The 24,097-nt window shown below is 47.5% G+C and overlaps 1 protein-coding gene across 1 annotated transcript; it reads right to left on the reverse strand.

Moving 5' to 3' along the window:
• Nucleotides 1-4,043: 4,043 nt before the first annotated feature.
• NUDT22 (nudix hydrolase 22) lies at nucleotides 4,044-13,975 on the reverse strand. The gene is made up of 6 exons (XM_048507178.1): nucleotides 13,863-13,975; nucleotides 11,199-11,709; nucleotides 9,969-10,079; nucleotides 9,785-9,882; nucleotides 7,814-7,907; nucleotides 4,044-4,602 (listed from the first exon to the last, which is right to left on the reverse strand). The coding sequence occupies exons 2-6, from the start codon at nucleotides 11,664-11,666 to the stop codon at nucleotides 4,498-4,500; spliced, it is 876 nt and encodes a 291-aa protein (XP_048363135.1). The 5' UTR covers nucleotides 11,667-11,709; nucleotides 13,863-13,975; the 3' UTR covers nucleotides 4,044-4,497.
• Between the last annotated feature and the right edge of the window lie 10,122 nt (nucleotides 13,976-24,097).

A 24,097-nucleotide genomic window follows, 5' to 3' on the forward strand; every position in this document is an offset into this window, starting at 1 on the left:
GGCACAGACCCAAACTCCTCCTCTTTTGAATCCTGAGAAGTTATTGGGGCTTTGGCATTGCCAGCATTTTCTACCATCCTTGCTCCTCTGCTTAGCACCATTTTGAAATAGAAACATTAAGGCCCAAAGGTCACTTGGGAGCCAGACCGGTGGTCCATCTAAACCAGCATCCTGTCTCACACAGAACCTGACAGAAGGCAGGGGATAGAGGCCAAGGCAGTGGTGGGATCCAAAAGTTTTAAAACGGGTTCCCTGCATGGCCCAGCCCCCCCCTCAGCAAGGGGGGGGGCAGAGGCATGCTATCTAAGAGCAAACCTGAGCCCTGGGCAAACCCTGAGTTGGGATGCCCCCCCCCCATGGGCAGCCACCCCACCACGACCCCAAAACATTTTTTTGCACCAGGTCATTTCTAAATCATCATCACATTATAGAAAATGCCCCAACTCACAAATCTGAACACAGCAATGAGTGAAAACACATAGACAGGTTCTTTGATAGAGACTGGTGAGATAAAAGGTACAAAAGGCTGAGAATCAGTGGAATTGCAGAGTACTCCTGAAAGGGGATTCACCCAGTTCAGGGAGTTACATTATTAGTCGCACCTCAAGCTAGGTGGAACCTTTCACGCTCAAAGGCGTACCTGCCTTCTCGGGGAGGCGTAGGGCGGAGATGGAAAAAGCAGACCCAACTAGTAACCCCCCCACCTCTCGGCACACACAAATAATTAGTAACCCGCTCTCGGGAACTGGTGAGAACCTGCTGGATCCCACCTCTGGGCCAAGGTCTTCCCTTGAAGTTGCCTCCTAGCACTGGTGTTCAGATGCACTGCCTCTCTACATGGAGGTTCCCTTGGCTAGTAGCCACTGATGGACTTCTCTTCCACGAAGTCATCAAACCACCTTTGAAAGTTCCCAGCAGTAAACCCCACACTGTTACTGGCAGGGCCTCCCTGCTGTAGACACAGGCATCGCAGCACTGGGGTCCTGGATAAAAGTCCAAGATGGGGTTCCAAAATCAGTGCTACCCCCCAGAGGCATCTCTAGAGACAATGTAGCCCGGTGCAAAATCTGGGTCCCCACCACCACCTCACTCCTTGGTGCTCTTAGCCGCCCTCCCCCACCACGACCAAACAACTTTTTTTGCACCAGGTCTTAAAGTCCGTGTATGGACCCCAGGGGGAAGGAGGAGGGACATGGACAGAGGTGGGATCCAGCAGGTTCTCACCAGTTCCCGAGAGTGGGTTACTAATTATTTGTGTGTGCCGGTGAGGTTACTTAATTGGGGTCCGCTTTTTTTCCATCTCGCATCTGCACTCCCCCGAGAGGCATAATGCCTTTGAACGTGAAGGTTCCATATAGCAATTGCGACTAATAATGTAACTCCCTGAACTGGGTGAATCCCTTTCAGGTACTGCAATTCATTGATTCTCAGCCTTTCTTTCGTACCTTTTATCTCATCAGCCTCTATCAAAGAACCTGTGTGTTTCACCATTGCTGTGTTCAGATTTGTGAGTTGGGGCATTTTCTATAATGGGATGATGGATTTAGAAAATGACCTGGTGCAAAAAAAAATTTGGGGGGAATTCGTGGGCGGGTGGCTTCCCATGGGGGGGCATCCAACTCAGGGTTTGCCCAGGGCTCAGGTTTGCCTAGGTACGCCTCTGCCCCCTTTGCTGAGGTGGGGCTGGCGAGGGAACCTGTTACTAAAATTTTTGGATCCAAACACTGATCGTGGGGGGCAATTTTCCACCCCGCACATGACTAAGTGGCCGCAGCCCGGGGACATTTGACCCCATATGTGCCCCTGGGCGGTATGCCCCTGCTGCCCCCATCTCCTGCTGGGGCCAATCAAGATGCAGCCCTTGCCTTGTTTCCTTGTTGTTATGAGTGGGAGGTGCAACTCCCAATGTGATTGAGTCCGAATGGCAGAAACTTGCTGTTTTCTTCTTCTTCGTCCTCATGCGTCCAGGGTCGTGGGTGGCTGGGCCGCAAACCCAGCACCCAGGGCATCTGCCCCATTGTCCAGTTGCCAATGCCCCTAGCCACGCAACTTTGTTTGCCCTCTTTCTGCAGACCACAGCACCGCTTCGTGCGCCGAAGTGGGTCAGGTCGGTCCTTTGTCTGGACAGTTGACCACGCCAGATGGACTGAAGCCACGTCACTTGCATAAAGGGAAAGAGGGGGGGGGGGAGAAACGTTTGCTTGTAAACCTGACGTGGTTGAGCAAATGCCGGAGTTGAGCCCCTCGGGTCACGGCTCAGACACTAATCTGCTCAAGAGCTGGGTGACAGGCTCCTTGGATTGCGGGGACCCAGATCCCGGCTCATTAACCGCCTCCGAGCTGCCAATAATCCAGATAATGAAGGCTCAGGGAGAGGGATCAGCTCTTTGCCTTGTAATGCGCCCCTCTCTCACGCCACCTCTGCCCACCCCTTGTTCGCCCAACTCTGAGAAATCTTCTACTGTTGCCAGATACTCTGGCTAACATCCAGAGCTATATGGGTGCAAACATGGGGAAGACATTGGTGCTCAATCCATTTATTTCTTGGAGGACAGGCCCGTCTTCTCCTTTGCTAAAGCAGACATGTGATTTGAAAAAAGGGGGAAAATGTGAGATTTTGTATTGTCGAAGGCTTTCACGGCCAGAATCACTAGGATGTTGTGAGTTTTCTGAGTTGTACGGCCGTGGAGAAAATGCTACCGGAACACGGTCATACAACCCGGAAAACTCACAACACCCTAATATGAGACTTTTCTGGTAGTAAGCCAGTGCAAGACTTGGACAAGCCTGTCCATACACTATGGTTGCACACAAGCACAGAAAAAGCACGGGATGCAGAACTCGGCTTCCTGAGACTCTAAGCTTTAATCAAAAACATAAAATAGATTTCTAGTTCTTATGATTGTGAAGATCTATTTAAAAGTGTAATTATGGAAACTTCTAAAGGGGCTAAGACTAACAATGGTTAAGGATAGGTTTGCAAAGTTTCTGTGCCCACCCCATAACTAATAGGAGTATGCGTGTGTATTAAGTGCCATCAAGTAATGTTTGATTCATGGTGACCCTATGAATTAATGACCTCCAAAATGTCCCATCATTAACAACTTCGCTCAGGTCTTGCAAACTGAGGGCCGTGGCTTCCTTGACCGAGTCAATCCATTGCATCTTGAGTCTTCCACTTTTCCTGCTACCTTCAACTTTCCCTAGCATTATTGTCTTTTCCAGTGAATATCATCTTCTCATAATGTGAACCAAAGTATGGTAGCCTCAGTTTGGTCATTTTAGGTTCTTAGGAAAGTTCAGGCTTGATTTGATCTGGAACCCACTGATTTGTCCTTTTGCCAGTCTACAGTGTAGTGCAAAATATGGGCCTCTCGCCATTTCAATACCGTGTTTCCCCGAATATAAGACAGTGTCTTATATTAATTTTTGCTCCCAAAGATGCGCTAATTTCTTATTTTCAGGGGATGTCTTATATTTCTGTATTCTGTTGCACAGGCATAAGCCTAAAACAAAAAAAACTTTGCTACCGCCTTACTTTTTGGGGGATGCCTTATATTTCACACTTCAGCAAAACCTCTACTACGTCTTATTTTCCGGGGATGTCTTATATTCGGGGAAACAGGGTATATATTCAAAAGCATAGATCTCACAGGGAAAGTAGTTGGTACAGCTGATCAGCAGGAATGGGAGACACAAAAAGAAGAAGAGTTTGGATTTATATCCCCCCTTTCTCTCCTGTAAGGAGACTCAAAGGGGCTTACAATCTTCTTTCCCTTCCCCAACAAACACCCTGTGAGGTGGGTGGGGCTGAGTGAGCTCCGGAGAACTGTGACTAGCCTAAGGTCACCCAGCTGGAATGTGTTGGAGTGCACAAGCTAATCTGGTTCATCAGATAAGCCTCCACAGCTCAAGTGGCAGAGCATGGAATCAAACCCAGTTCTCCAGATTAGAGTGCGCCTGCTCTTAACCACTACACCATGCTGGCTCTCACAAAAGCTCAAGACCAGCACATACTCAGAAAGTTCAGTCAAGCTACATGTATAGTCAAGTCTTTATTTTGAGAAGTGGGTAACAAATAGGCATAGTAACAACAGATTAGTCAAGGCACAAAGAAGAAATTAGCCTGTTCAGTTTCACAGCAGTGGGAGGGAAAGCCCACTTATTTGTATTCCTGGAGTAATATTCCAGCTGTGCCAACAAACAACTGGCAATTTTAGTGAGATCCTCCCATGCTAAGTAGCAAATCGTGCAACAAGTGCTCTCCAGCAGTTTCGGTCTTGGAATTATTCCGTCATTGCCTGTCCCAGGCCCCAGATGTGAAAGGAGGAGGTTAGTGTATTGGGTTAACAACCCGTCCTCGTAAAAAACCCACTTGCTATGGAAGCAACGAAAAGGACTTCATGCCGGCAATTTTATTCTCCCCAAAATGTTAAAAAGTCCTGAAGAATCCCTGAGTTGCTGACTTCCTCTCACCATTTCTCATTGGCTGTCACATCACGGGTGCTGTCCCATCATTCCTGTGTAGAGTTTTATGGCCCCTTTGCCCGAAGGGCACAGTTCTTTCCACAGATCCCCACTCTGCTCCATAGTCAGGACGTTCTGTGCAAAGAGAGGAAGTCACATAAATGAGGGAGACTTAATGCCCCCGAGGCCTTATCAGCAGGGATTTCCCCTTGTCAGGAGCCACAGAAAGGGAGCCACCAAAGGGATGATGTCAGGGTGTTAACGGCTGCCTCTCTTTCTTCAGATTTCATCAATACCCAGCTCCGCTCCTTTAAAAGTCTATCATGGTATTGTCCCTTTTGCTTTTACATGTATTGGGCCACATGGAACTATTAGAACAGGGGTAGGGAACCTGCGGCTCTCCAGATGTTCAGGAACTACAATTCCCATCAGTCTCTGTCAGCATGGCCAATTGGTGACAGAGACTGATGGGAATTGTAGTTCCTGAACATCTGGAGAGCCGCAGGTTCCCTACCCCTGTATTAGAACATAAGAACATAAGAACAAGCCAGCTGGATCAGACCAGAGTCCATCTAGTCCAGCTCTCTGCTACTTGAAGTGGCCCACCAGGTGCCATTGGGAGCTCACATGCAGGATGTGAAAGCAATGGCCTTCTGCTACTGCTGCTGCTCCCAAGCACCTGGTCTGTTAAGGCATTTGCAATCTGAGATCAGGGAGGATCAAGATCGGTAGCCAAAGATCGACTTCTCCTCCATAAATCTGTCCAAGCCCCTTTTAAAGCTACCCAGGTTAGTGGCCATCACCACCTCCTGTGGCAGCATATTCCAAACACCAATCATACGTTGTGTGAAGAAGTGTTTCCTTTTATTAGTCCTAATTCTTCCCCCCAGCATTTTCAATGTATGCCCCCTGGTTCTAGTATTGTGAGAAAGAGAAAAATTTCTCTCTGTCAACATTTTCTACCCCATGCATAATTTTATAGACTTCAATCATATCCCCCCTCAGCCGTCTCCTCTCCAAACTAAAGAGTCCCAAACGCTGCAGCCTCTCCTCATAAGGAAGGTGCTCCAGTTGCTCTCCTTACAGAAACGTCCAGTGTACTTCAATGCACTAATGTGGTCCAGTAGACTCTAACACACTCTGAATGAAATCAAGAGTTGACTCGTAGTGGCTACTCCCTGTAGGCTCACTAAATAGTGCAGGGGGAGGGAGTGAGGGCTTCACCAGGGACAGCCTATGGGTCAAGGGTACAGCATTTCTTGCTTGCTGAAAGTTCCAGATTCAATGTCAGGCATTTCCAGTTAAAACAACTTGAGTAGGACGTGTGAAAGATCTCTTCGAAAGGCCCGAGAGAGACGCTGGAGTCTAAGTAGACAATACTGAGCTTGATGAACCAATGATCCAATTCCAGATCGTAAGGTAGTTCATGCCTTCTCTGTGGCAATAGTTTATGGGCTTATCGTGTCCACATTTACACATAAATATCCCATTTAATATAGCAGGATGTCCTTACAAAAATGCACACTTGCCTTTGAAACAGAACCCTGCAATGCATGGAAGTTATTTCAAGTGGAGTGGATGTTCCATTAGCAGACATACCTTCGGCCAAAAATCATTAATCGCATTTAGCAGAGGTCCAAAATCTGAACGCCCGATCTCATCCATGAACTAATTCCATGGTGAAAAGATATGTTGACTCTCCGAGTGAGGAGAATTTATGCCACCGTTTTTAAAGGGCTGAAAAAGTTCTCGAATTCTGGACTCCAGCAACCAAATCTTGCAGCAGTTTTTATTCCTGCTTAAAGTGGGAAGTCCCAATGAATTCAGAGACTTGCTTACAAGTAAACACAAATAGATCAGGCAGTTATTCGCTAGCCCTTTATGCATGCACTACTTACCCTGCAGCCGTCTGTTTCGCAGTGGGTTTTTCCTGCAGTTTTTTGTTTACACTGCGGCAAAGTATCCCTAGCTGATCTGATCTGCCGTTTTGCCCGTCCCCTGCTTCCTTGTTCTCTCTGCACAACCTCTATTGAGAAAGGCTGCTTGCCATGAGTGGGGGTGGGGGTGGGGAGCAGCTGTAGGGTTAATTCACTAGCTAGCCCATGTAAGTTTTAGATCAATTTCAGTGTGAAAATGAAACAAACAGGCCTTTCAATTCTAGAATCATAGAGTTGGAAGAGACCCCAAGGGCCATCAAGTCCAACCCCATGCAATGCAGGAACACACAATCAAAGAACTCCTGACAGAGGGCCATCTAGCCTCTGTCTAAAAACCTCCAAAGAAGGAGACTCCACCACTCTCCGAGGTAGTGCATCCCACTGTCAAACAGCCCTTATTGTCGGGAAGCTTTTCCTGATGTTTAGGTGGAATCTCTTTTCCTTCACCTTGAACCCATGACTCCTGGCCCTAGTCTCTGGAGCAGCAGAAAACAAGCTTGCTCCCTCACCAACATGACATCCCTTCAAATATCTAAACATGGCTATCATGTCACCACTTAACCCGTTCTTCACCAAACTAAACATCCCCAGCTCCCTAAGTCTCTCCTTGTAGGGCTTGGATTCTAGACCTTTGACCATTTTGGTCACCCTCCTCTCAACCCAGTCCAGCTTGTCGTAAGAACATAAGAAAGAGCCTGCTGGATCAGACCAGAGTCCATCTAGTCCAGCACTCTGCTACTTGCAGTGGCCCACCAGGTGCCACTGTCAATATCCTTCTTGAATTGTGGTGCCCAGAACTGTACACAATATTCCAGGTGAGGTCTAACCAATGCAGAATAGAGAGGTACAATTCTTCTGAAGTGGTGGCTGGAAGAATGGGAGAAACTGTTGTTGTATGGGCGGGGGAAGGCAGGGAGGAGGGAGAAAATCCGAGGGAAGCTAAATGCCTGCTGTTTCCCTGTGCTTTCCCTGAGAAAGGAGAGGAAAAGTCGCACTTTCAGAGTTTTCGGAAATTGCAGATATTCTCTAATTTGGAAGTGTGGTGACTGCCAATGGGGGAAACTGTGTGCACAACCAATAATCCAACCCAAAGGGAATGTATGTGTATACTCAGTGTGAAGGAGACCACAAGTGCGTAAATGGCCACTGTGTTCCCCTGATAATTTGATACAAAGCCACTAGCGTACACTTTTTCTAAACCACCAATAGTGCTAGCCAGAACATCACACTGCAGCTTCTTGTACAGCCTTTGTCATGTGACGCAAGCAAGCCAATAAAGTTTCACTTAGGCCTATAAAGCCTTCAATCCCACCAGGCCTAGCTCTTCTGTATGAGCAACCTAGTCTCGAGTGAAGGCCTAAATATGCCCAGATTGCCCAAATCTGCTTTGCCTCCTGACTGCCACTTACTTCTCTGGTGACAAATATGATGCTAGTAGATTCTTGGGCTTCAGGGCCCCCGACGGCATAATTACACTGCACTTCCTCAGAAGTCAGACTACACCTAAAAAGCAGAAATAAAGACTCCGTTACTGGCCGCGAAGGAAATCTGGGGCCGACAGCAAATACCTGTTTTTGTAGCCATTGGTATCTGCAGGAAGAAATCTCATAGGGGGTTGAATAGGTACCAGCCAGGATCAACCACTTCAGCCAATTCAGGAGCCAAAGATTATGGGAAGGCAGACCATGGAGAGTTACTTAGTGGACAGTGCTGGCATGGCCTGACTGATTCCCCTTCCCCCTCCCTCCCCTTCCTTGCATGCCACTCCTCCCTCCCTCCCTCCCCCCACTAGGGTGGGTGGGCCATGTCCAGATGCCAGGTTTCCTCTCCTCCCTCCCCCTTGCATGCCACCCCTCCCTCCCCTTTCTCCCTCCCCTCCCTTGCATGCCACCCCTCCCTCCCCTCCCCCTCCCTCCACTAGGGTGGGAGGGCCATGTCCAGATGCCAGGCCCCCTCCCTTGCATGCCACCCCTCCCTCCCCTTCCCTTACATGCCACCCCTCCCTCTCCCTCCGCTAGGGTGGGTGGGGCCATGTCCAGATGCTGGGCCCCCTACCCCTCCCTTGCATGCCATCCCTCCCCCTCCCTCCCTTCCCTCTCCCTCCGCTAGGCTGGGTGGGGCCATGTCCAGATGTTGGGTCCCCTCCCCCTCCTCCTTTGCATGCCACCCCTCACTCCCTCCCTTCCCTCTGCTAGGGTGGGTGGGCCATGTCCAGATGCTGGACCCCCTTCCTCCCATCCCTTGCATGCCATCCCTCCCTTCCCTCCCTCCCTCCCTCTTCCCTTGCATGCCATGTCTGACTGGATATGCTTGCCAACTCTGAGTTTGGAAATTCCTAGAGATTTTAGGATGGAGCCTCAAGACAGCAGAGTTTGGGGAGGGAGGAACCTCAGTAGGGTATAATGCCAGAATCCATCCTCCAAAGCCACCATTTTCTCCAGAGGAACTGATCTCTGGAGATCAGTCGTAATTCTGGGAGATCTCCAGCCCATCTCTGGCCAACCCTATGACTACAATTGATCACACTTGCAAGGGATTTCCACCAGTCACAGGACTCGACAGGGTTGAACACGACTGAAGGGGAAACTTTACCTTTTTTAATCTGGATAAAATCCCCTTATAGTTAGCAAACTCATATGTAAAAAGTCACTGAGAAGTTCATAGGCTGAGGAATTGTTGTAAATTACACTTGTTGGGAGAATCTATGGAAATGATAGATCTTTGGAATATTCATAAAACTGTACTAAGACTCTGAGTTATATTGTTGTTAAATCAGGAAGACTTGTGTTGATTCACAGGGCTTATTAGACTGGTTTAACCCAGACAGTCTAGGGTACCAACCCCCATTTTCATGGTCATCGACTCACCTGAAGGCTGGCATTCCTAATAATCCTGGTGCCTTTCACAGTACCCAGTTTCCCAGAAGAGGCATGGCTTAAGTTAACAATTTTTCTTTTAAAAAACACGACCACCCCCCTCTGCTGCTCAGTTAATCATGGGCACTTTCAAAAATCAATCAACCTTATTGATTAAGCCCTGCAGCCAGGACAATGACACACACACACACCTCCATTAGAGGCGGGGGTTCTGAGGCTTAGAAAAAGTGGCCTGGCTCTCAGAAGGGGAGTTTGGATTTATACCCCGCTTTTCTCCACCATATGGAGTCTCAAAACAGCTTACAATTGCCCCCCCCCGCCGCCCCCCGAACAGGCACCTTGTGAGGTAGGTGGGGCTGGGAGAGTTCAAAGAGAATTGTGACTGGCCCAAGGTCACCCAGCAGGCTTCATGTGGAGGAGCAGGGAAACAAACCTGCTTCTCCAGATTAGAGACCACCGCTCTTAACCACGCAGCAGCACCCCATGTTGAATTAGCCACATCACCTGACATAGAATTCGGCACTGGCTCCGCCCCCGCTCGTCTCATTCCGAGCTATCCCGAGCAACACTGGACAGCTCAAGCTGGATGGAGGGAGGTTAACCTAGGAAGGAAAAGCTGGGTCAGAGAGCAGGCAGGGAGGGAAGCCCAGAAATTGACCAGCCCTGTCCTCCCGACGGGACCCCTCACCTCGTCCTGAATCTCCCGTAACACGGAGGAAAACAGCTCTTTCACCACTAGCTCTCCAGGGAGGTCCTGATGGCGGATGGGTCCTTGTGAGGTGGTATCCCCTGTCACAACCTGAAAATAGTGAGCACCTGGATGGGGAGGTTTCAATTCCATTTTTTCAACCCAAACGTGGACCCCCCCCTCCCCCATTTAGGGGTGCCATGAAGGGCAGCTGTCAGAGATGGCCAGGCCTGACCCCCAGCTCACAGGGTTCAAAGGGGCAAATGCAGGAGAACTCTCACTTGGGTGCTCCAGGTGAGCTGGTAAGGAGGGGTGGCACCTGTCTCTCCAGGTGAGCTGGTAAGGTGGGGTGGCACCTGTCTCTCCAGGTGAGCTGGTAAGGAGGGGTGGCACCTGTCTCTCCAGGTGAGCTGGTAAGGAGGGGTGGCACCTGTCTCTTCCGCACAGGGGAAGAGCATCAGCTTGGCATTCGGAAGGCCCCAGGGTTCAATCTCTGCCCTCTCCACCTAAGAACCCAGCATCAGATGATGCAAAAGCTCTCTGCCTGAGATGGTGGAGAGCTCTGACTCAGCAGAAGGCAGCATCGTGTGTTCATTTTTGGTTAGGGCCTCACTGGCAGCTTGGCAAGCGGAAAACCCCAGGTTCAATCCCAGGCATCTCCAGTTGAAAGGCCCACACAGTTGAAGAAGAAGAAGAGTTTGGATTTATACCCCACCTTTCTCTCCTGTGAGGAGACTCAAAGGGGCTGACAATCTCCTTGCCCTTCCCCTTTCAAAACAAACACTCTGTGAGGTGGGTGGGGCTGAGAGAGCTCTAAAGAACTGTGACTAGCCCAAGGTCACCCAGCTGGCGTGTGTGGGAGTGCACAAGCTAATCTGGTTCACCAGATAAGCCTCCACAGCTCAAGTGGCAGCGCGGGGAATCAAACCCAGTCCTCCAGATTAGAGTGCACCTGCTCTTAGCCACTATATCACGCTGATGTGTGGTAATGCGACAGACCTCTGCCTATGACCCTGGAAAGCGGCTGCCAGCCTATGTAGACAATACTGACTTTGATGGACCAAAAGCCTGACTCAGCAAAAGGCAGCATCGTGTCTGTTCGTGTGAAGGAGACCCGGGTGTGTGTGTGTGTGTGTGTGTTTCTCAATATCTGAAATTGATTTCCTTGCGCTGATTCAAACAATGGTGGGTTTTGCCTCACTCTCCCCCTGCCCCTTCCTGCATACCAACCAATGGTTCAGGATGCCCCCCGGGAACGTCAACTTTCCCAGGTGCTTCTCCCACACACAGGCTGCGCCGCAAAAAGACAAACCGATCGTCCGCCGTGTGCAACATGGCGCCCACGCCCAGGGGGTCGGCAAGGTAGGCTTGGCTGTTGCCGAAATCCTCATGGCCTTGCCGACGCAGCTGCTCGACTCTGCCGGCCAGGTTGGTGCCCACAAAGTCCTTGTAGCTGGTGAGGCCAAGACGGAACACCAAAATGCCCCCCTCCTGCTTGATAGAGTGGAGGCGGAATTTGGCCCCGTCAAAGAGCCACGGTTCCTGCTGGCGCCGTGCTGCCCAGGTGGTCTCGATCTGGACCCGGTCGCCAGGTAGCGGGTGTCGGTCGTATAGAGGGGAAAGTTCAGCTCCGACATGGCACTCGGGGATCCCCAAAGGGGATGCACTTTGGAACATGAGGGAGATCTCTGGATCCATCTTCTAGCTGCCTGTCCATCTGACGGCGCCGTTCTTGTGATGTCTGAAAGAAAAATAACAGCCCTTGCCCATTTATTGTGCCACGGGAATTCAAGGCCAATTTTCCAACAGGCCAGGGTTTCGGCTTAGCAATAGAGCGTCCTCTTTGTATGCTGGAGACTCCCTTCCTCTGCGCCTCCTGTTAAAAGATCTCAAGGAGCACGTGTCAAAGAAGATCCTTTTCTGGGACCCAGGAGAGCAACGGCCAGCCAGAACAGGCAATTCTGAACTAGATGGGCCACCAGTGGTCTCGCTTGGCATCATCATAAGGTAGAGGGGAAGGGAGGATGACGACGGAGCATGATCGGGCAGAAGAGGGGGTGGGGTGCAATTGGTTGATTTTGCGGGGGGGCCCCCCACGTGACTCCCATGGTGGGCGCCCGGGTCATTTGTCCCCGGTTGTCCCCGCGAGAGCTCTGCCACTGGTTCTGATAAACAAAGAAAAAGACTGGGTTGCTAGCCTTGGGTTTTTTGTTTGTTTGTTTCTCCTGGTTCCCCACCTGCGTTTCAGAAATTTAGTAGGAATTAAAAGCACAGGCATAAGGTTGCAACCTTTTTAATTGGTGTAGCTCTTCCACCTCGAAAAGAGAATGACTGAACGATTAAGCAGGCAAAGCTCTCCTGAAGGAGAAATCAATGACAGCCAAAGCTTTACCAGCTGAATTTCTACCTATTCAGGCTGCTGTTTAAAGACACAACTTGATCAAGCCAGTGGCAACTGTACTCCTTCCTCCAAGGTAAAAACTCAACAACAAACTCAAAAACTATTGTTTTTTTCTTGCCATTGCATAACCAAGCTGGGAAGATAAACACCTGTTGAATTTCTGTCTGAAAGACAAAAAGCATTCAAAAGGTGCATGAGCCCTGCCAGGAGCGGAAGGAAAATCAGCAGTCACACTGGACAGCTGCAAGGAAAGGAATTCCCACCTGACAGCCATGGGAGAAGAGACTGGCTGTTGTAATATTTCCTGTAGTTTATAGAGTTAGTGTTATAGAGTCAGTATTAGGGGTAATGAGTTTTGTAATTTGGCTTAGTTAGTGGCTGCTGTATTTTAGGTTAGTGCTAGGCTTGGTCATTACCCTATCATTGCTACGAACTGCTTAGCTGTACTAACACTAGGTCGCTATATGCTGTAGTCTTCATTGTAGAGGAGGAAGTCGCCATCTATGTCCACTTGGATTATTTGTTGGGTTAGGATCGATGTCTTTGTTAAATGATGGTATTATTATGCTGGTATGTGTGGTCTATTGATATTCTTTGCTGTGTGCACTGTTATGATTATTGTTACCTTGTTTACATTGTTACATTATATGCTAACGTGCTATGTTTATTGATGTTTCCATTTAGTGATAGTATGCTTATGATATTTTTATAATGTGTAATCTTATGATTATTACTAATTACGTTATTTATGTTTTTTTCTGATCTCTTGCTATTCATCATGTTATACTTATTTGATATTGTGGATCGACTGTGCCTAACTGATGTTTATGTTATGACTGCTATTGTTATTCTGGCTGTGCACCACCCTGAACCTTTCACGATGCGATAATATACGATACGATCAGACACCAGGCTCTGCCTAACCTAGCAGCCTGTTTCCAACTAAGGCCAGTCAACATGGCCAAAGCAGAACATGAAAGCAACCACACTCCAAGGTGCACTGCCTCTGAACATGGAAGCTCCACTGAGCTACTGATAAAATGTTAATGCAGGTTAGAGTTATTTCTAGGTAGTAAAAGCCCTACATGCCGCTGTCCTTGGTAGGAGAAAGGAGAAAGGCGAAGGGGGCGGCGGGGGCGTTTGTTTGACCGCCGGCCCCCCTCCCTCCCGCAGTCAAACCAGCAATATGAATTAATGGCCTGCCGTCGCCCATGCCCAGCAGGCGCCCCGCTCAAGGGACCGCGCAGCCGGCTGGTGGAGGAGGAGGCTTCATCGCCCCCTTTGTTGACGGGCCACGTCGCTGCGTGTGCCTAAACGTGCTGCAGACGGCCTGCAAAGCCCGCCTCCCAGCCTGGTCGAGCCGGCCCGGGCTGCAAGGGAAGCGCTGCCAACTTAGGACAGCCGGCCCGGGATCCCCGCGCTGCGGGGGGGCTGCAAAAGGCTGCGTCTCGGGGAACCGCTCGTGCACAGCAGCCACCAGCCGGCCTGCTTACCTCCTGCTGCCGCCTCCCGGAAGGAAGTCGTCTGCTTGGGCTGGAGCGGCTCGCGCTGATTGCCTCGGCTGCACCCGGCCGCCTTGCGAAGTGCATTTCACGTTGCTAGATGCCTTGCCCGTTGCAGGTCGCTTGCTTTATCGAGGTCAGGTGCCTAGTATACAACTGGCTCCCGGCCGTAATGCAAGCGATCTGCAATGGGAAAGACATTTTGCAAGGATACACACACACACACACCTCAAATAGATGATGATGAGACTGGCCTTCACTCGGGCCAGGACCTTTAGGACTCTGGCCCGGGCCTGGTGGAACACTCTCCCTCCAGCTGACTCCGGGCCCTGCCGGATCTCGGCGATTTCCGCAGGTCCTGTAAGACTGAGTTGTTCCACTGGGCCTTTGGAGAGACCAGTAGCTGAATTGTGCCCCCCTCTGTTCTCCTGTGAGGGTCCCTTAACATCTTTGGGACCCACCGTGTGCCCCCTTTTCCCTCTTCCCTCGTTAGGAGGATTTTTAAGTAAGGGTTTCGCGGGACGCCAATTTCATGTAACAATTGCAGTTTTAAATTAAATTAATATTTTAGAGTTTATGGGGCTGAGTTCTTAATGTTAGGTATTATTTATTGGTTGTTATTTACTCGCCCCTCTTGTTGTTGTATTTTATGTTGATGTTGTACACCACCCAGAGCCCTCCGGGGATGGGGTGGTACACCAAATTGAATAAATAATAAATAATAATAATATATGAGAAAGATATTTTGCAAGGACACACGCAGAGAGAAATCTATCGATCCATCGATATCAGGGATAGAGTGACATAAGTAGATAGGTCTGTATTGTTCCTGAACCTTTAACATTAGTACAGTTGGCAATCTTCGGGGGGTGCCTGGAGATCTCCCGGAATGAGAAGTGGTCCCAAGTTCCACAGATCTCCCCGGAGATAAATAATGGCTGTTTTGGAAAGAAGTTTCATTGGCATTATAGACTGCTGCGGTTCCTCCCCTCTCCCGCTCCGGTCTCTGCTCCCCAAATCTTCAGGTTATGCTTAGCTCAGAGTTGGTAGCCCTACATGGGGCATGGTTGCCAACTGATCTCAAAATGCCAACCAGGTCTGCTTTTGTGCTGCTGAATAATTTTTATTGCACAGGGACAAAAGTGGTTAGTTGATTTATATGATTTATGCTATATCTACCTGGCCTGCAGGTGTCCTTTTAATAAAGGTTTGCCTGGGAGAGCATTGCCAGCTCCAGGGATCAGCTGCCCTGGAGAAAAAAGCTGCTATGAGGAAGGGTGACGTTAGGTCTTTCTGAGGCCCCTCCCCTCTCAGAAGCCATTACCGAATCTTGAGGAATTTTCCAGTCCTGAGTTGGTAACCAGATCAGGTTGTTGCCCAGAGGTGGGATCCAGCAGGTTCTCACCAGTTCCCGAGAGTGGGTTACTAATTATTCGTGTGTGCCGAGAGGGGGTTGCTAATTGGGTCTGCTTTTCCGTTAGAAAGTCCATGAGGTCCAAAAACCATAAAGTCCTGTTGTTTCCTATGTGGCTGGTTAGCAAAGGTAGAAAACGGGATAATTCTCCCTCTTGGGCTGTTTTAAAAACATGTTTTAGTAATATGGTAAAGTTCCTTGTTTAAGGAAAGTATCCTTCTTTTGATTTCTAGAAACAAAATTAAGTATTTGAAAGTATTAAGTGTTTGGCAGGCAGTCAATTAGAGGAGAAGTAGTTGTTTCTGTTGGCAGTAGACAATAGGACTTGCTATAATGAGTTTAAATTATGGACAGAGTTTAATGAGTTTAAATTATGGACAGAGTATAATGAGTTTAAATTATGGACAGAAAGATACCAACTGGAAATTAGGAACTACAGTAAGAATTTTTTACAGTAACAGAGAAATTATTAATGCCCCGCCCCTGGAATGCCCGGCCATGCCCCCATCGTGCCCCGCCCAGCCCCATTGGTGCTACGCCACTGTTTGAATCCCACCACCATGGGAACCTGTTACTAAAATTTTTGGATCCCACCACTGTAAATGTTGCCAGTTATTGGGGAGTTCAGCCCAGCCTTTAACAGAGGTTTTGGTGGGTGAAGCCTTTCAGGGCATGGAAATAAAGCCATGACCACCAGCTCAGTTCTGCAGAATAGGCTGCTGTTAAAGGCATAGGGAGGAGCCGCGTGGCGTAGTGGTTAAGTGCTTGCACTGCCGCTCACACGGTCAGGAGTTCCAGCCCCCTGTGGGTCAGATATCCTGGCAGCTGGCTCATGGTCAACTCAGTCATCCATCCATTTCTTGGTCGGTAAATGAGTACCTAGCTCATAGCTAGGGGGTAAAGAATAGCCGGGGAAACCAATGGCAAACTACTCCACAAAAAAGGCTTGCCTATGAAATCACTGTCTGCAGTGGTACTCCCAGGTCGGACACAACTGAAAGGGAAACTTTACCTAAAGGCATAGGAGCAAGGAGCAGTTTAAAAATTGGCAATGATTTGGATAGTTGAGATCACCCTTGTGGGATGGCCATATGCACCCTTCCCACTCCCCACAAGAAGGTGCTCAGTAATGCACAGATAGAAGTGCAGATTTTCTAGGGTTAATACCTTTTGTTAACAACCTCTGCTCCTGTGCTTTCAGTCAACAGACTGATACACAAATACTAAACAGGTAACCTCCCTCCATTTATCTCTCTCTTTTAAAATAAATAATGTTTATTTTTATCAACTGAAAAAAATACAGCAACAAGAAGAGAATTAAGAATAGATACACATAACAGTCGTATCAATTTTCACAATTGAAAAGAGTAATTATAAAGAACACGGAACCTTATATGATCTGAATCTAATATAATCTGTATCGAAATTAAATATGAAATGGATCTGCATTTATAATCTCGTTACTAAGAATACACTGACGTTAACTGATAAACTGAATAAAAACAACTTTAATTGTCAATCTTATGAGGCACGTCAGCTGAGTTTAACTACAATCTTGTTGTATATATTTAGTGAACTTAACAGGCACCCCCCCCCCCATTTTATCTCAACATCAAGCAAAGCTTCTCCTGCTAAACACCTATGTATCTATGTATTGCTGAAGGCATTCACGACCAGATTCAACTGGTTGTTGTGGGTTTTCCAGGCTGTGTGGCTGTAGTCTGGTAGATCTTGTTCCTGATGTTTCGCCTGCAGGTGAAACTTTAGGAACAAGATCTACCAGACTGTGGCCACACAGCCCAGAAAACACACAAAAACATATGTACCTGTTTGCTGTTAAAGGGCAGAAAAACTGTGCCATTAATAAAGATGGAAGCGCTGGGTCAGGGCCTAGCACAGTTCTAGTTACTTGAAACCACCCACCCCTCTCAAACAATAAACCCAGGAATGTGTGAGGAAAAAAATATTAAAACTAGATTGTATGATTACAGGCACAACACTGCCGACTACCCTCGATCCATATTTCAGGACTAACAGCTTTCCGATATTAAATCTGATTCTGTTTCAACCTCATAATGGATGTTACACGCTCAGAAGGTTGTAAAAACAAGGGAGCTCTTGGGCTCAGCGTTATAACATTATAACTCTTCAATGTAATTACAAGGCAAAGACTTTCCCATTTGGTCTCAGTGCAACATGGAATGCAATCTTAGCAGTTTAATATAAATATCTGTTGGCAGCAGAGGAGGGAAAGAGGGAATTGCTTGGTACGTAGGACGGCAGCACAATTCTTTCTGTCGAGGGCTGCGCTGCTTAGTCAGGTGGATTAATGGATTAAAACCTTGCTTGTCAATTAGAAATCCCTCCCATGATTAACTGGGAAATAGGTATTTCCATCACTTGTTTCCATATAAAGATTTACGACCCTGTGTGCAATTTCGGGGAGATGGGAAACATGTGGTTTGAGCCTGTGCTCGCCAGATTGCAAGTTAGAGGTGCGCACAGACAAAATTTTTTTGCTATTTATTAGATTTGATATCCTGCCCTTTTTTCCAGCGCTGAAAAAAATCCCTTCAGACTACTATACAATTTTCTATGTGGAAATATTTTTTTAAGGCAGAAGTAGCAGTAATCTAAGTTCTCATCTGCAGCCCAAATTGCTGGTCATGACCAAATTTTCAGCATCTTTTCAAACTGTTAAATGGTTGTGGGAAGAAGGGAGATTTTTGGGGGGGTGGGGGCAGTGGTGGGATCCAAAAATTTTAGTAACAGGTTCCCATGGTGGTGGGATTCAAACAGTGGCGTAGCGCCAATGGGGTTGGTCGGGGCACGATGGGGGCGTGGTCGGGCATTCCGGGGGCGGGGCATTAATAATTTCTCTGTTACTGTAAAAAACTCTTACTGTAAAAAAAAAGTTCCTAATTTCCAGCTGGTATCTTTCTGCCCATAATTTAAACTCATCATAGCAAGTCCTATCGTCTACTGCCAACAGAAACAACTACTTCTGCTCTAATTGACTGCCTGTCAAGTACTTAATACTTTCAAATACTTAATTTTGTTTCTAGAAATCAAAAGAAGGATACTTTCCTTAAACAAGGAACTTTACCATATTTCTAAAACATGTTTTTACAACAGCCCAACAGGGAGAATTTATCCTGTTTTCTACCTTCGCTAACCAGCCACATAGGAAACAACAGGGCGTTATGATTTTTGGACCTCATGGACTTTCTAACGGAAAAGCAGACCCAATTAGTAACCCCCTCTTGGCACACACAAATAATTAGTAACCCACTCTCGGGAACTGGTGCGAACCTGCTGGATCCCACCTCTGGGTGGGGGGGGGGGGTGTTGCCCTCTGCCATTTCCCCAGCCTCAGACTGCCCTCAAATTGTTTGCCCCATTGCGGGAAACATACTGGGGGAAAGATTTCTTTAAAAGCCTTTGTCCATCAGCATCTGGCAGCAGCCATTTAACAATTTAACAAAGCTAGAGAGCCAGTTAGGGATAATCCAGCAGCATCTCTCTTGCTATGACCACCCTTGAGAAATCAGCCTTTATATTCCCTGTTATCTCACACACAGGAGGGAACACAGTGTTTGTGCTGAGATGCACATGCATCCCAAGAAGACGAAGTGTACCGTTCTTCTTTCAGGGTCATTGTTCTTTATGAATATGCAAAAGTATGTTGATTTCTTCCTATTACTATGTATGGGTGAGAAGAAGAAGAGGAGGAGGAGGATTTTGGATTTATGCCCCACCTTTCCCTCCTGTAAGGAGACTCAAGGTGGCTTACAAGCTCCTTTCCCTTCCTTTCCCCACAATAGACACCTTGTGAGGTAGGTGGGGCTGAGAGAGTTCTGAGAGATCTGGGGCTAGCCCAAGGTCGCCCAGCAGGAATGTAGAAGTGCGGAAAAACATCTGATTCACCAGATAAGCCTCCGCCAACCAAGTGAAGGAGTGGGGAATCAAACCCGGTTCTCCAGATTAGAATCCACCTGCTCTTAACCACTACACCATGCTGGCTCTCAGCCAGTGGCATAGCGCCCATGGGGTGGGGGCGCAATGCCCTGGGCGGAGCCGCAGTGGAGGCATGGCCGGGCCACGGAGGTTTGTGTGTGGGTGTTCTGGGGCATTCCGGGGCATTCCGGGGCAAGGGTGGGTGGGCAGCGCCATGGCAGGAGCGCAGGGCGTATGCGTGCCCTGTGCGCAGTTTCTGCTCACTCCGCCTCTGCTCTCAGCATTGAACATTGGACAATGAAGCTAGGCGACAGGATGAAAGCTGACTTATTTGAAATGTGGTGTTCGAGGAGAGTTTTACAGATATGGTGGACTGGCAAAAAGAAGAGAAACTAAAATGATTAAACTGAGGCTATCTTGCTTTGGTCACAGGATGAGAAGACGAATGTCACTCACTGGAAAAGACAGGAACGCTAGGAAAAGCAGAAGGCCCAATATAAAATGGACTGATTCGATCAAGGGAGCCACAGCATCAGAGCAAGCGTGGTGTAGTGTAGGGATGTCCAAAGTGGGCACTGCCCTAGTGCCCCCCTGGGAGTGGTGGAAGCATATGGGGGGGGGGTTTGGGATGGTAGAGAATTCTGGGACAATATGGGGCAGCAAAGGGATTCCTGGGACAGCTGCCCCCCAATCTGTCTGAGCTCCCACACATACATTGGCCAGCAACAGCACCTAGTGGTGGTTTGATTCCAGGTTTGGAGAACCAGGTTTGATTCCTCACTCCTCCACATGAAGCCTGCTGGGTGACTTTGGGCTAGTCACAGTTCTCTCATAACTCTCAGCCCCACCTGTTTCACAAGGAGCCTGTTGTGGGGAAGGGAAGGGAGTTTGTAAGCCTCTTTGAAAATCTTTACAGTTGAGCAAAGCAGGGTAGAAATCCAAACTCTTTTCTTCTTCTTCTAGCTTGATATAAAGTAGTTTCATATGCCCAGTCGGTTAAAAAATACAGTTATTTAACAACATTTTTCTTTTAATCAGGTGGCTGTCTGGCTTGTGTTTATTCCTTTGGCCTGAACAGAACAGAATCAATCTATGAGAATAAAAGAAATTGTTTATTACTGGTGCTGTAGAGCCAATGGACAGAAGGCGATGAATTTTAAAACTGTGTAATGTTCTCTCTAAAAATATCAATTTTGTAATCTTGAGATCCAGTGTATCAGAATTAATACCCATACAGTTATTGGGAATGCTGTATTGCTTCTTTTCTTTTTTCCCCTCTGCTTTATACTTTCTTTTTTATCTGTCAACTAGGATGAGAAAATTTATTTATTTATTTATAATTAATGTTATATACCACCCCTCCCCCGAAGGGCTCTGGGCGGTGCATAGCATAAATACGACAACAGATGGAGCACACAGTCAAAATACAAATGATAAAATAAACAATATAGGCTCCATTAGCCATAACACTAAAACCCCATTTAAAATACAGCATTCAATACAAATTTATTGGTGTCCAACATTAAAACCCTCATTAAAAAACCCTCCCAAGGAGGGGGAACGGGTCCCATTGATGTTAAAGGGACCCAAGATGTAAAGGAGAACAGAAAAATTGATAAAAGCATTATTTAAAAAAAACAGGACAGAGTCAGTCTGTAAAAATCCCCTTTGCAATCCAGTGCTATAAACAAACGTCACGCGTCCCATCCCTTAGAAGACTGGATTGACAGACTCCATCCCTGAGAAGCTGCGAAGCAAGATTACGGAAGAGGACAGATGTTGAAGAGTTCATTCAGGTTTTGAATGGCGAGAAAGGGAGACTGATGAATCCGATTAGAATCAAGACAGCGCTAACAAGGAGATAGATGAAACCTGTCGAAAGTCATCAAGAAAAAGATCCTTTGAGGCGAAATGCCCGTGGAGATGGCTTGTTCCTTTATCAGCCAAAAGTGCACTTGATTTTCCTTTTTACGAGTGCTGGTCGTTTCAGGGCCATTTCTGTAAATAGAAAAAGTAACACGTCCGTGTGTCTCTGTGCTCTGGAATAATATTGGTATATAGAAGGGCCAATTTATGATACATGACAGTGTCCTGATTTGTCAAGAACTGTCTCTGTTTTCTGACCCCTCTCTAGAGTAAATTGGCATCATATTTTCCCCTTCCTTTCAGGGACATCTTGCTTAAATAACGTTATTGTGAGTTGCTGGCATTGTCATTCTTCAGGATTAGGCTGTTTTCTCTTGGATTTCTAAAAGTCACATCTCCGAGTAGGGAAGGAATGTAGTCTTGTCTCCAGTGCACATGAACAGTAATGCATGGGTGTGAAAATTAAGGTAACACGCAGCCCGCCATTTCATAAGCTGGCTCTGCTGAAGGGCTCTTTTGAACCACAGTTAATATCTTGCAAGGCAACTGTATTATAGTTTTTCAAATACAGCTCTACCACAGAAGAAGAAGAGTTTGGTTTTATACCCCTGCCCTGCCCCGCCCCGCCCTTTCTGTCCTATAAGGAGACTCAAGGCGATTTACAAACTCCTTTTTCCTTGGGGTGCTGTGTGGATTCCGAGCTGTATGGCTGTGTTCTAGCAGCATTCTCTCCTGACGTTTCGCCTGCATCTGTGGCTGGCATCTTCAGAGGATCTGATAGTGGGAAAGGAAAGCAAGTGGAGTATATATACCTGTGAGTAAAGGTCAATAGGTGAGGGCATCTGAATAGGAGTGGCCTGACAAGTGAGTAACAATGAAGTGTAGCATGTGAGTAACATGCTTTTCCTTTCTTCTCACGGAGAGGACTAGCCAAGGTCACCCAGCAAGTCACCCGGCTTCATGTGTAGGAGCGGGAAACCAAACCCGGTTCTCTAGATTAGAGTCCACCTGTTCTTAATGACTATACCAGGTGGTTCCTTCTTTGTTTTTTATTCAGTTGCGAATTGGCTGCTGCAGAGTAAATGAATACAGAGTGGGCTGAGTAGATTTTTCAGCCAAGTGTAATTGTGTGGAAAGTGGAGATGGGCATGATGTTTGGTATGAGATCTGGGGTGTCCTTTTGTTCAGATATCTATTAAATCTCAGAGGGTCTAGTACTCTAGCCTGAATGGGTGCCACTAGCCCACTTTCATCAGAGCTTGGGAACTAAGCAGGGTTGACCATGGTTAGTACCTGGATGGGAAACCACCAAGGACTGGGGTTGCAAAGCAGACGAAGGTTATGGCAAACCACTTGTGCTCATCTCTTTCCTTGAAAAACCCATGGTCCTGGGGTCACTATGAGTCAGTTACAACTCAGTGGTGAACACTTATCTTTTATAGCACCCCTAATAGCCCAGACTAGCCTGATCTTATCCGACCTCAGAAGCTAAGCAAAGTTGGTACGTGGATGGAGGCTACCATGCAGAGAAAGGTAGCAGCAAACCACCTATGCTCATCTTTTGCTTTGAAAATCCCATGAGGTAAAATCACTGCACAGGATCACCATGAATCAGCATTGCAACCAGAGGTGGGATCCAGCAGGTTCTCACCAGTTTCCGAGAGTGGGTTACTAATTATTTGTGTGTGCCGAGAGGGGGTTACTAATTGGGTCCGCTTTTCCATCTCCACACCCTCGCCTCAGCGAGAGGCATACTGCCTTTGAACGTGAAGGTTCCATATAGCAATTGTGACTAATAATGTAACTCCCTGAACTGGGTTAATCCCTTCCAGGTACTGCAATTCATTGATTCTCAGCCTTTCGTACCTTTTATCTCACCAGTCTCTATCAAAGAACCTGTGTGTTTCACCATTGCTGTGTTCAGATTTGTGAGTTGGAGCATTTTCTATAATGTGATGATGACTTAGAAATGACCTGATGCAAAAAATTTTGGGGTCGTGGTGGGGTGGCTGCCCATGGGGGGGCATCCAACTCAGGTTTTGCCCAGGGCTCAGGTTTGCCTAGGTACGCCTCTGCCCCCTTTGCTGAGGGGGGGCTGGCGAGGGAACCTGTTACTAAAATTTTTGGATCCCACCACTGATTGCAACTCAACAGTACACTTTACCTTACGGTGCTCCAGCTTGTCATGTTGTAGCATGACAACCAACCGGATCTAGAAGACCCTGACTCTATTTCTGTTTCTTGTTCTGGATGCAGGGGTACAGCACCTGGCAGTTACCAGCCATCTTGTGTTTCATTCCTAGCTTTTCAGGAGGGGATTATGACTGTACATGGATAAATTAATCTTGCTTCCCATCTATCGCTTTCTTCACCGTGCACAACGCCCCTCTGGCAATGGTTCCATTCAGTAAGCGATTTGCCCCCACAAGAGCCTGCCTCTAATCTGATTTGTAACTGGCACTAATTAATTTTAATCTCAGTGGGAACATTTTAGGAGGACAGACAATGATTGGGGAGGGGGGGTGTCATTCGCTATTGGTTCCCTGCAGTATCCCAAAGCACTGTAACTAGCCCAGTTATGTCTCACCCCCACTGTTGCGGCTGTAACATCAGCAGGAATTCGCCATGCCCTGAAAAGTTTCACCTGCTGTTTTTGAGAGCTCTGACTGGTGCTACAGCCATAACTGCAGGTTGAAGGTGGGGGTTTTTCCCTGGTCAGATGCATATTTAAATAAGGTTACAACCCTGTTTCTTCAGATCCTACCTTGCAAAGATCCTATAACTTAAAAAAAATAGGCAGTAGGCAAACACATTTTTACTGAGCCGGATGATATAGTAATGCAAAAACCTCTGACCAATCAAATTTCTGTCCAGTCCAGTTGTGGGAAATATAAGAACACTCAGCAGAAAAAAGGGATGATAGTGGCCTTAATTTGCTATTTCTCTTGGTGGGATCAGAGATCAGGGGCGTAACAAGGCAGCCCTGGGC

The sequence above is a fragment of the Sphaerodactylus townsendi genome, linkage group LG01, assembly GCF_021028975.2.
Source record: "Sphaerodactylus townsendi isolate TG3544 linkage group LG01, MPM_Stown_v2.3, whole genome shotgun sequence".
NCBI lineage: Eukaryota > Metazoa > Chordata > Lepidosauria > Squamata > Sphaerodactylidae > Sphaerodactylus > Sphaerodactylus townsendi.

Coding starts and splice junctions, on each gene's coding strand:
- NUDT22 (XM_048507178.1), bottom strand. CDS start 11,666: ATGGATCCAGAGATCTCCCTCATGTTCCAAAGTGCATCCCCTTTGGGG. Junction 9,883..9,968: donor TACGGGAGATTCAGGACGAG/GTGAGGGGTCCC, acceptor TTTCCTTCCTAG/GTTAACCTCCCTCCATCCAG. Junction 7,908..9,784: donor AGTGCCGAATTCTATGTCAG/GTGATGTGGCTA, acceptor TCTGCTTTTTAG/GTGTAGTCTGACTTCTGAGG.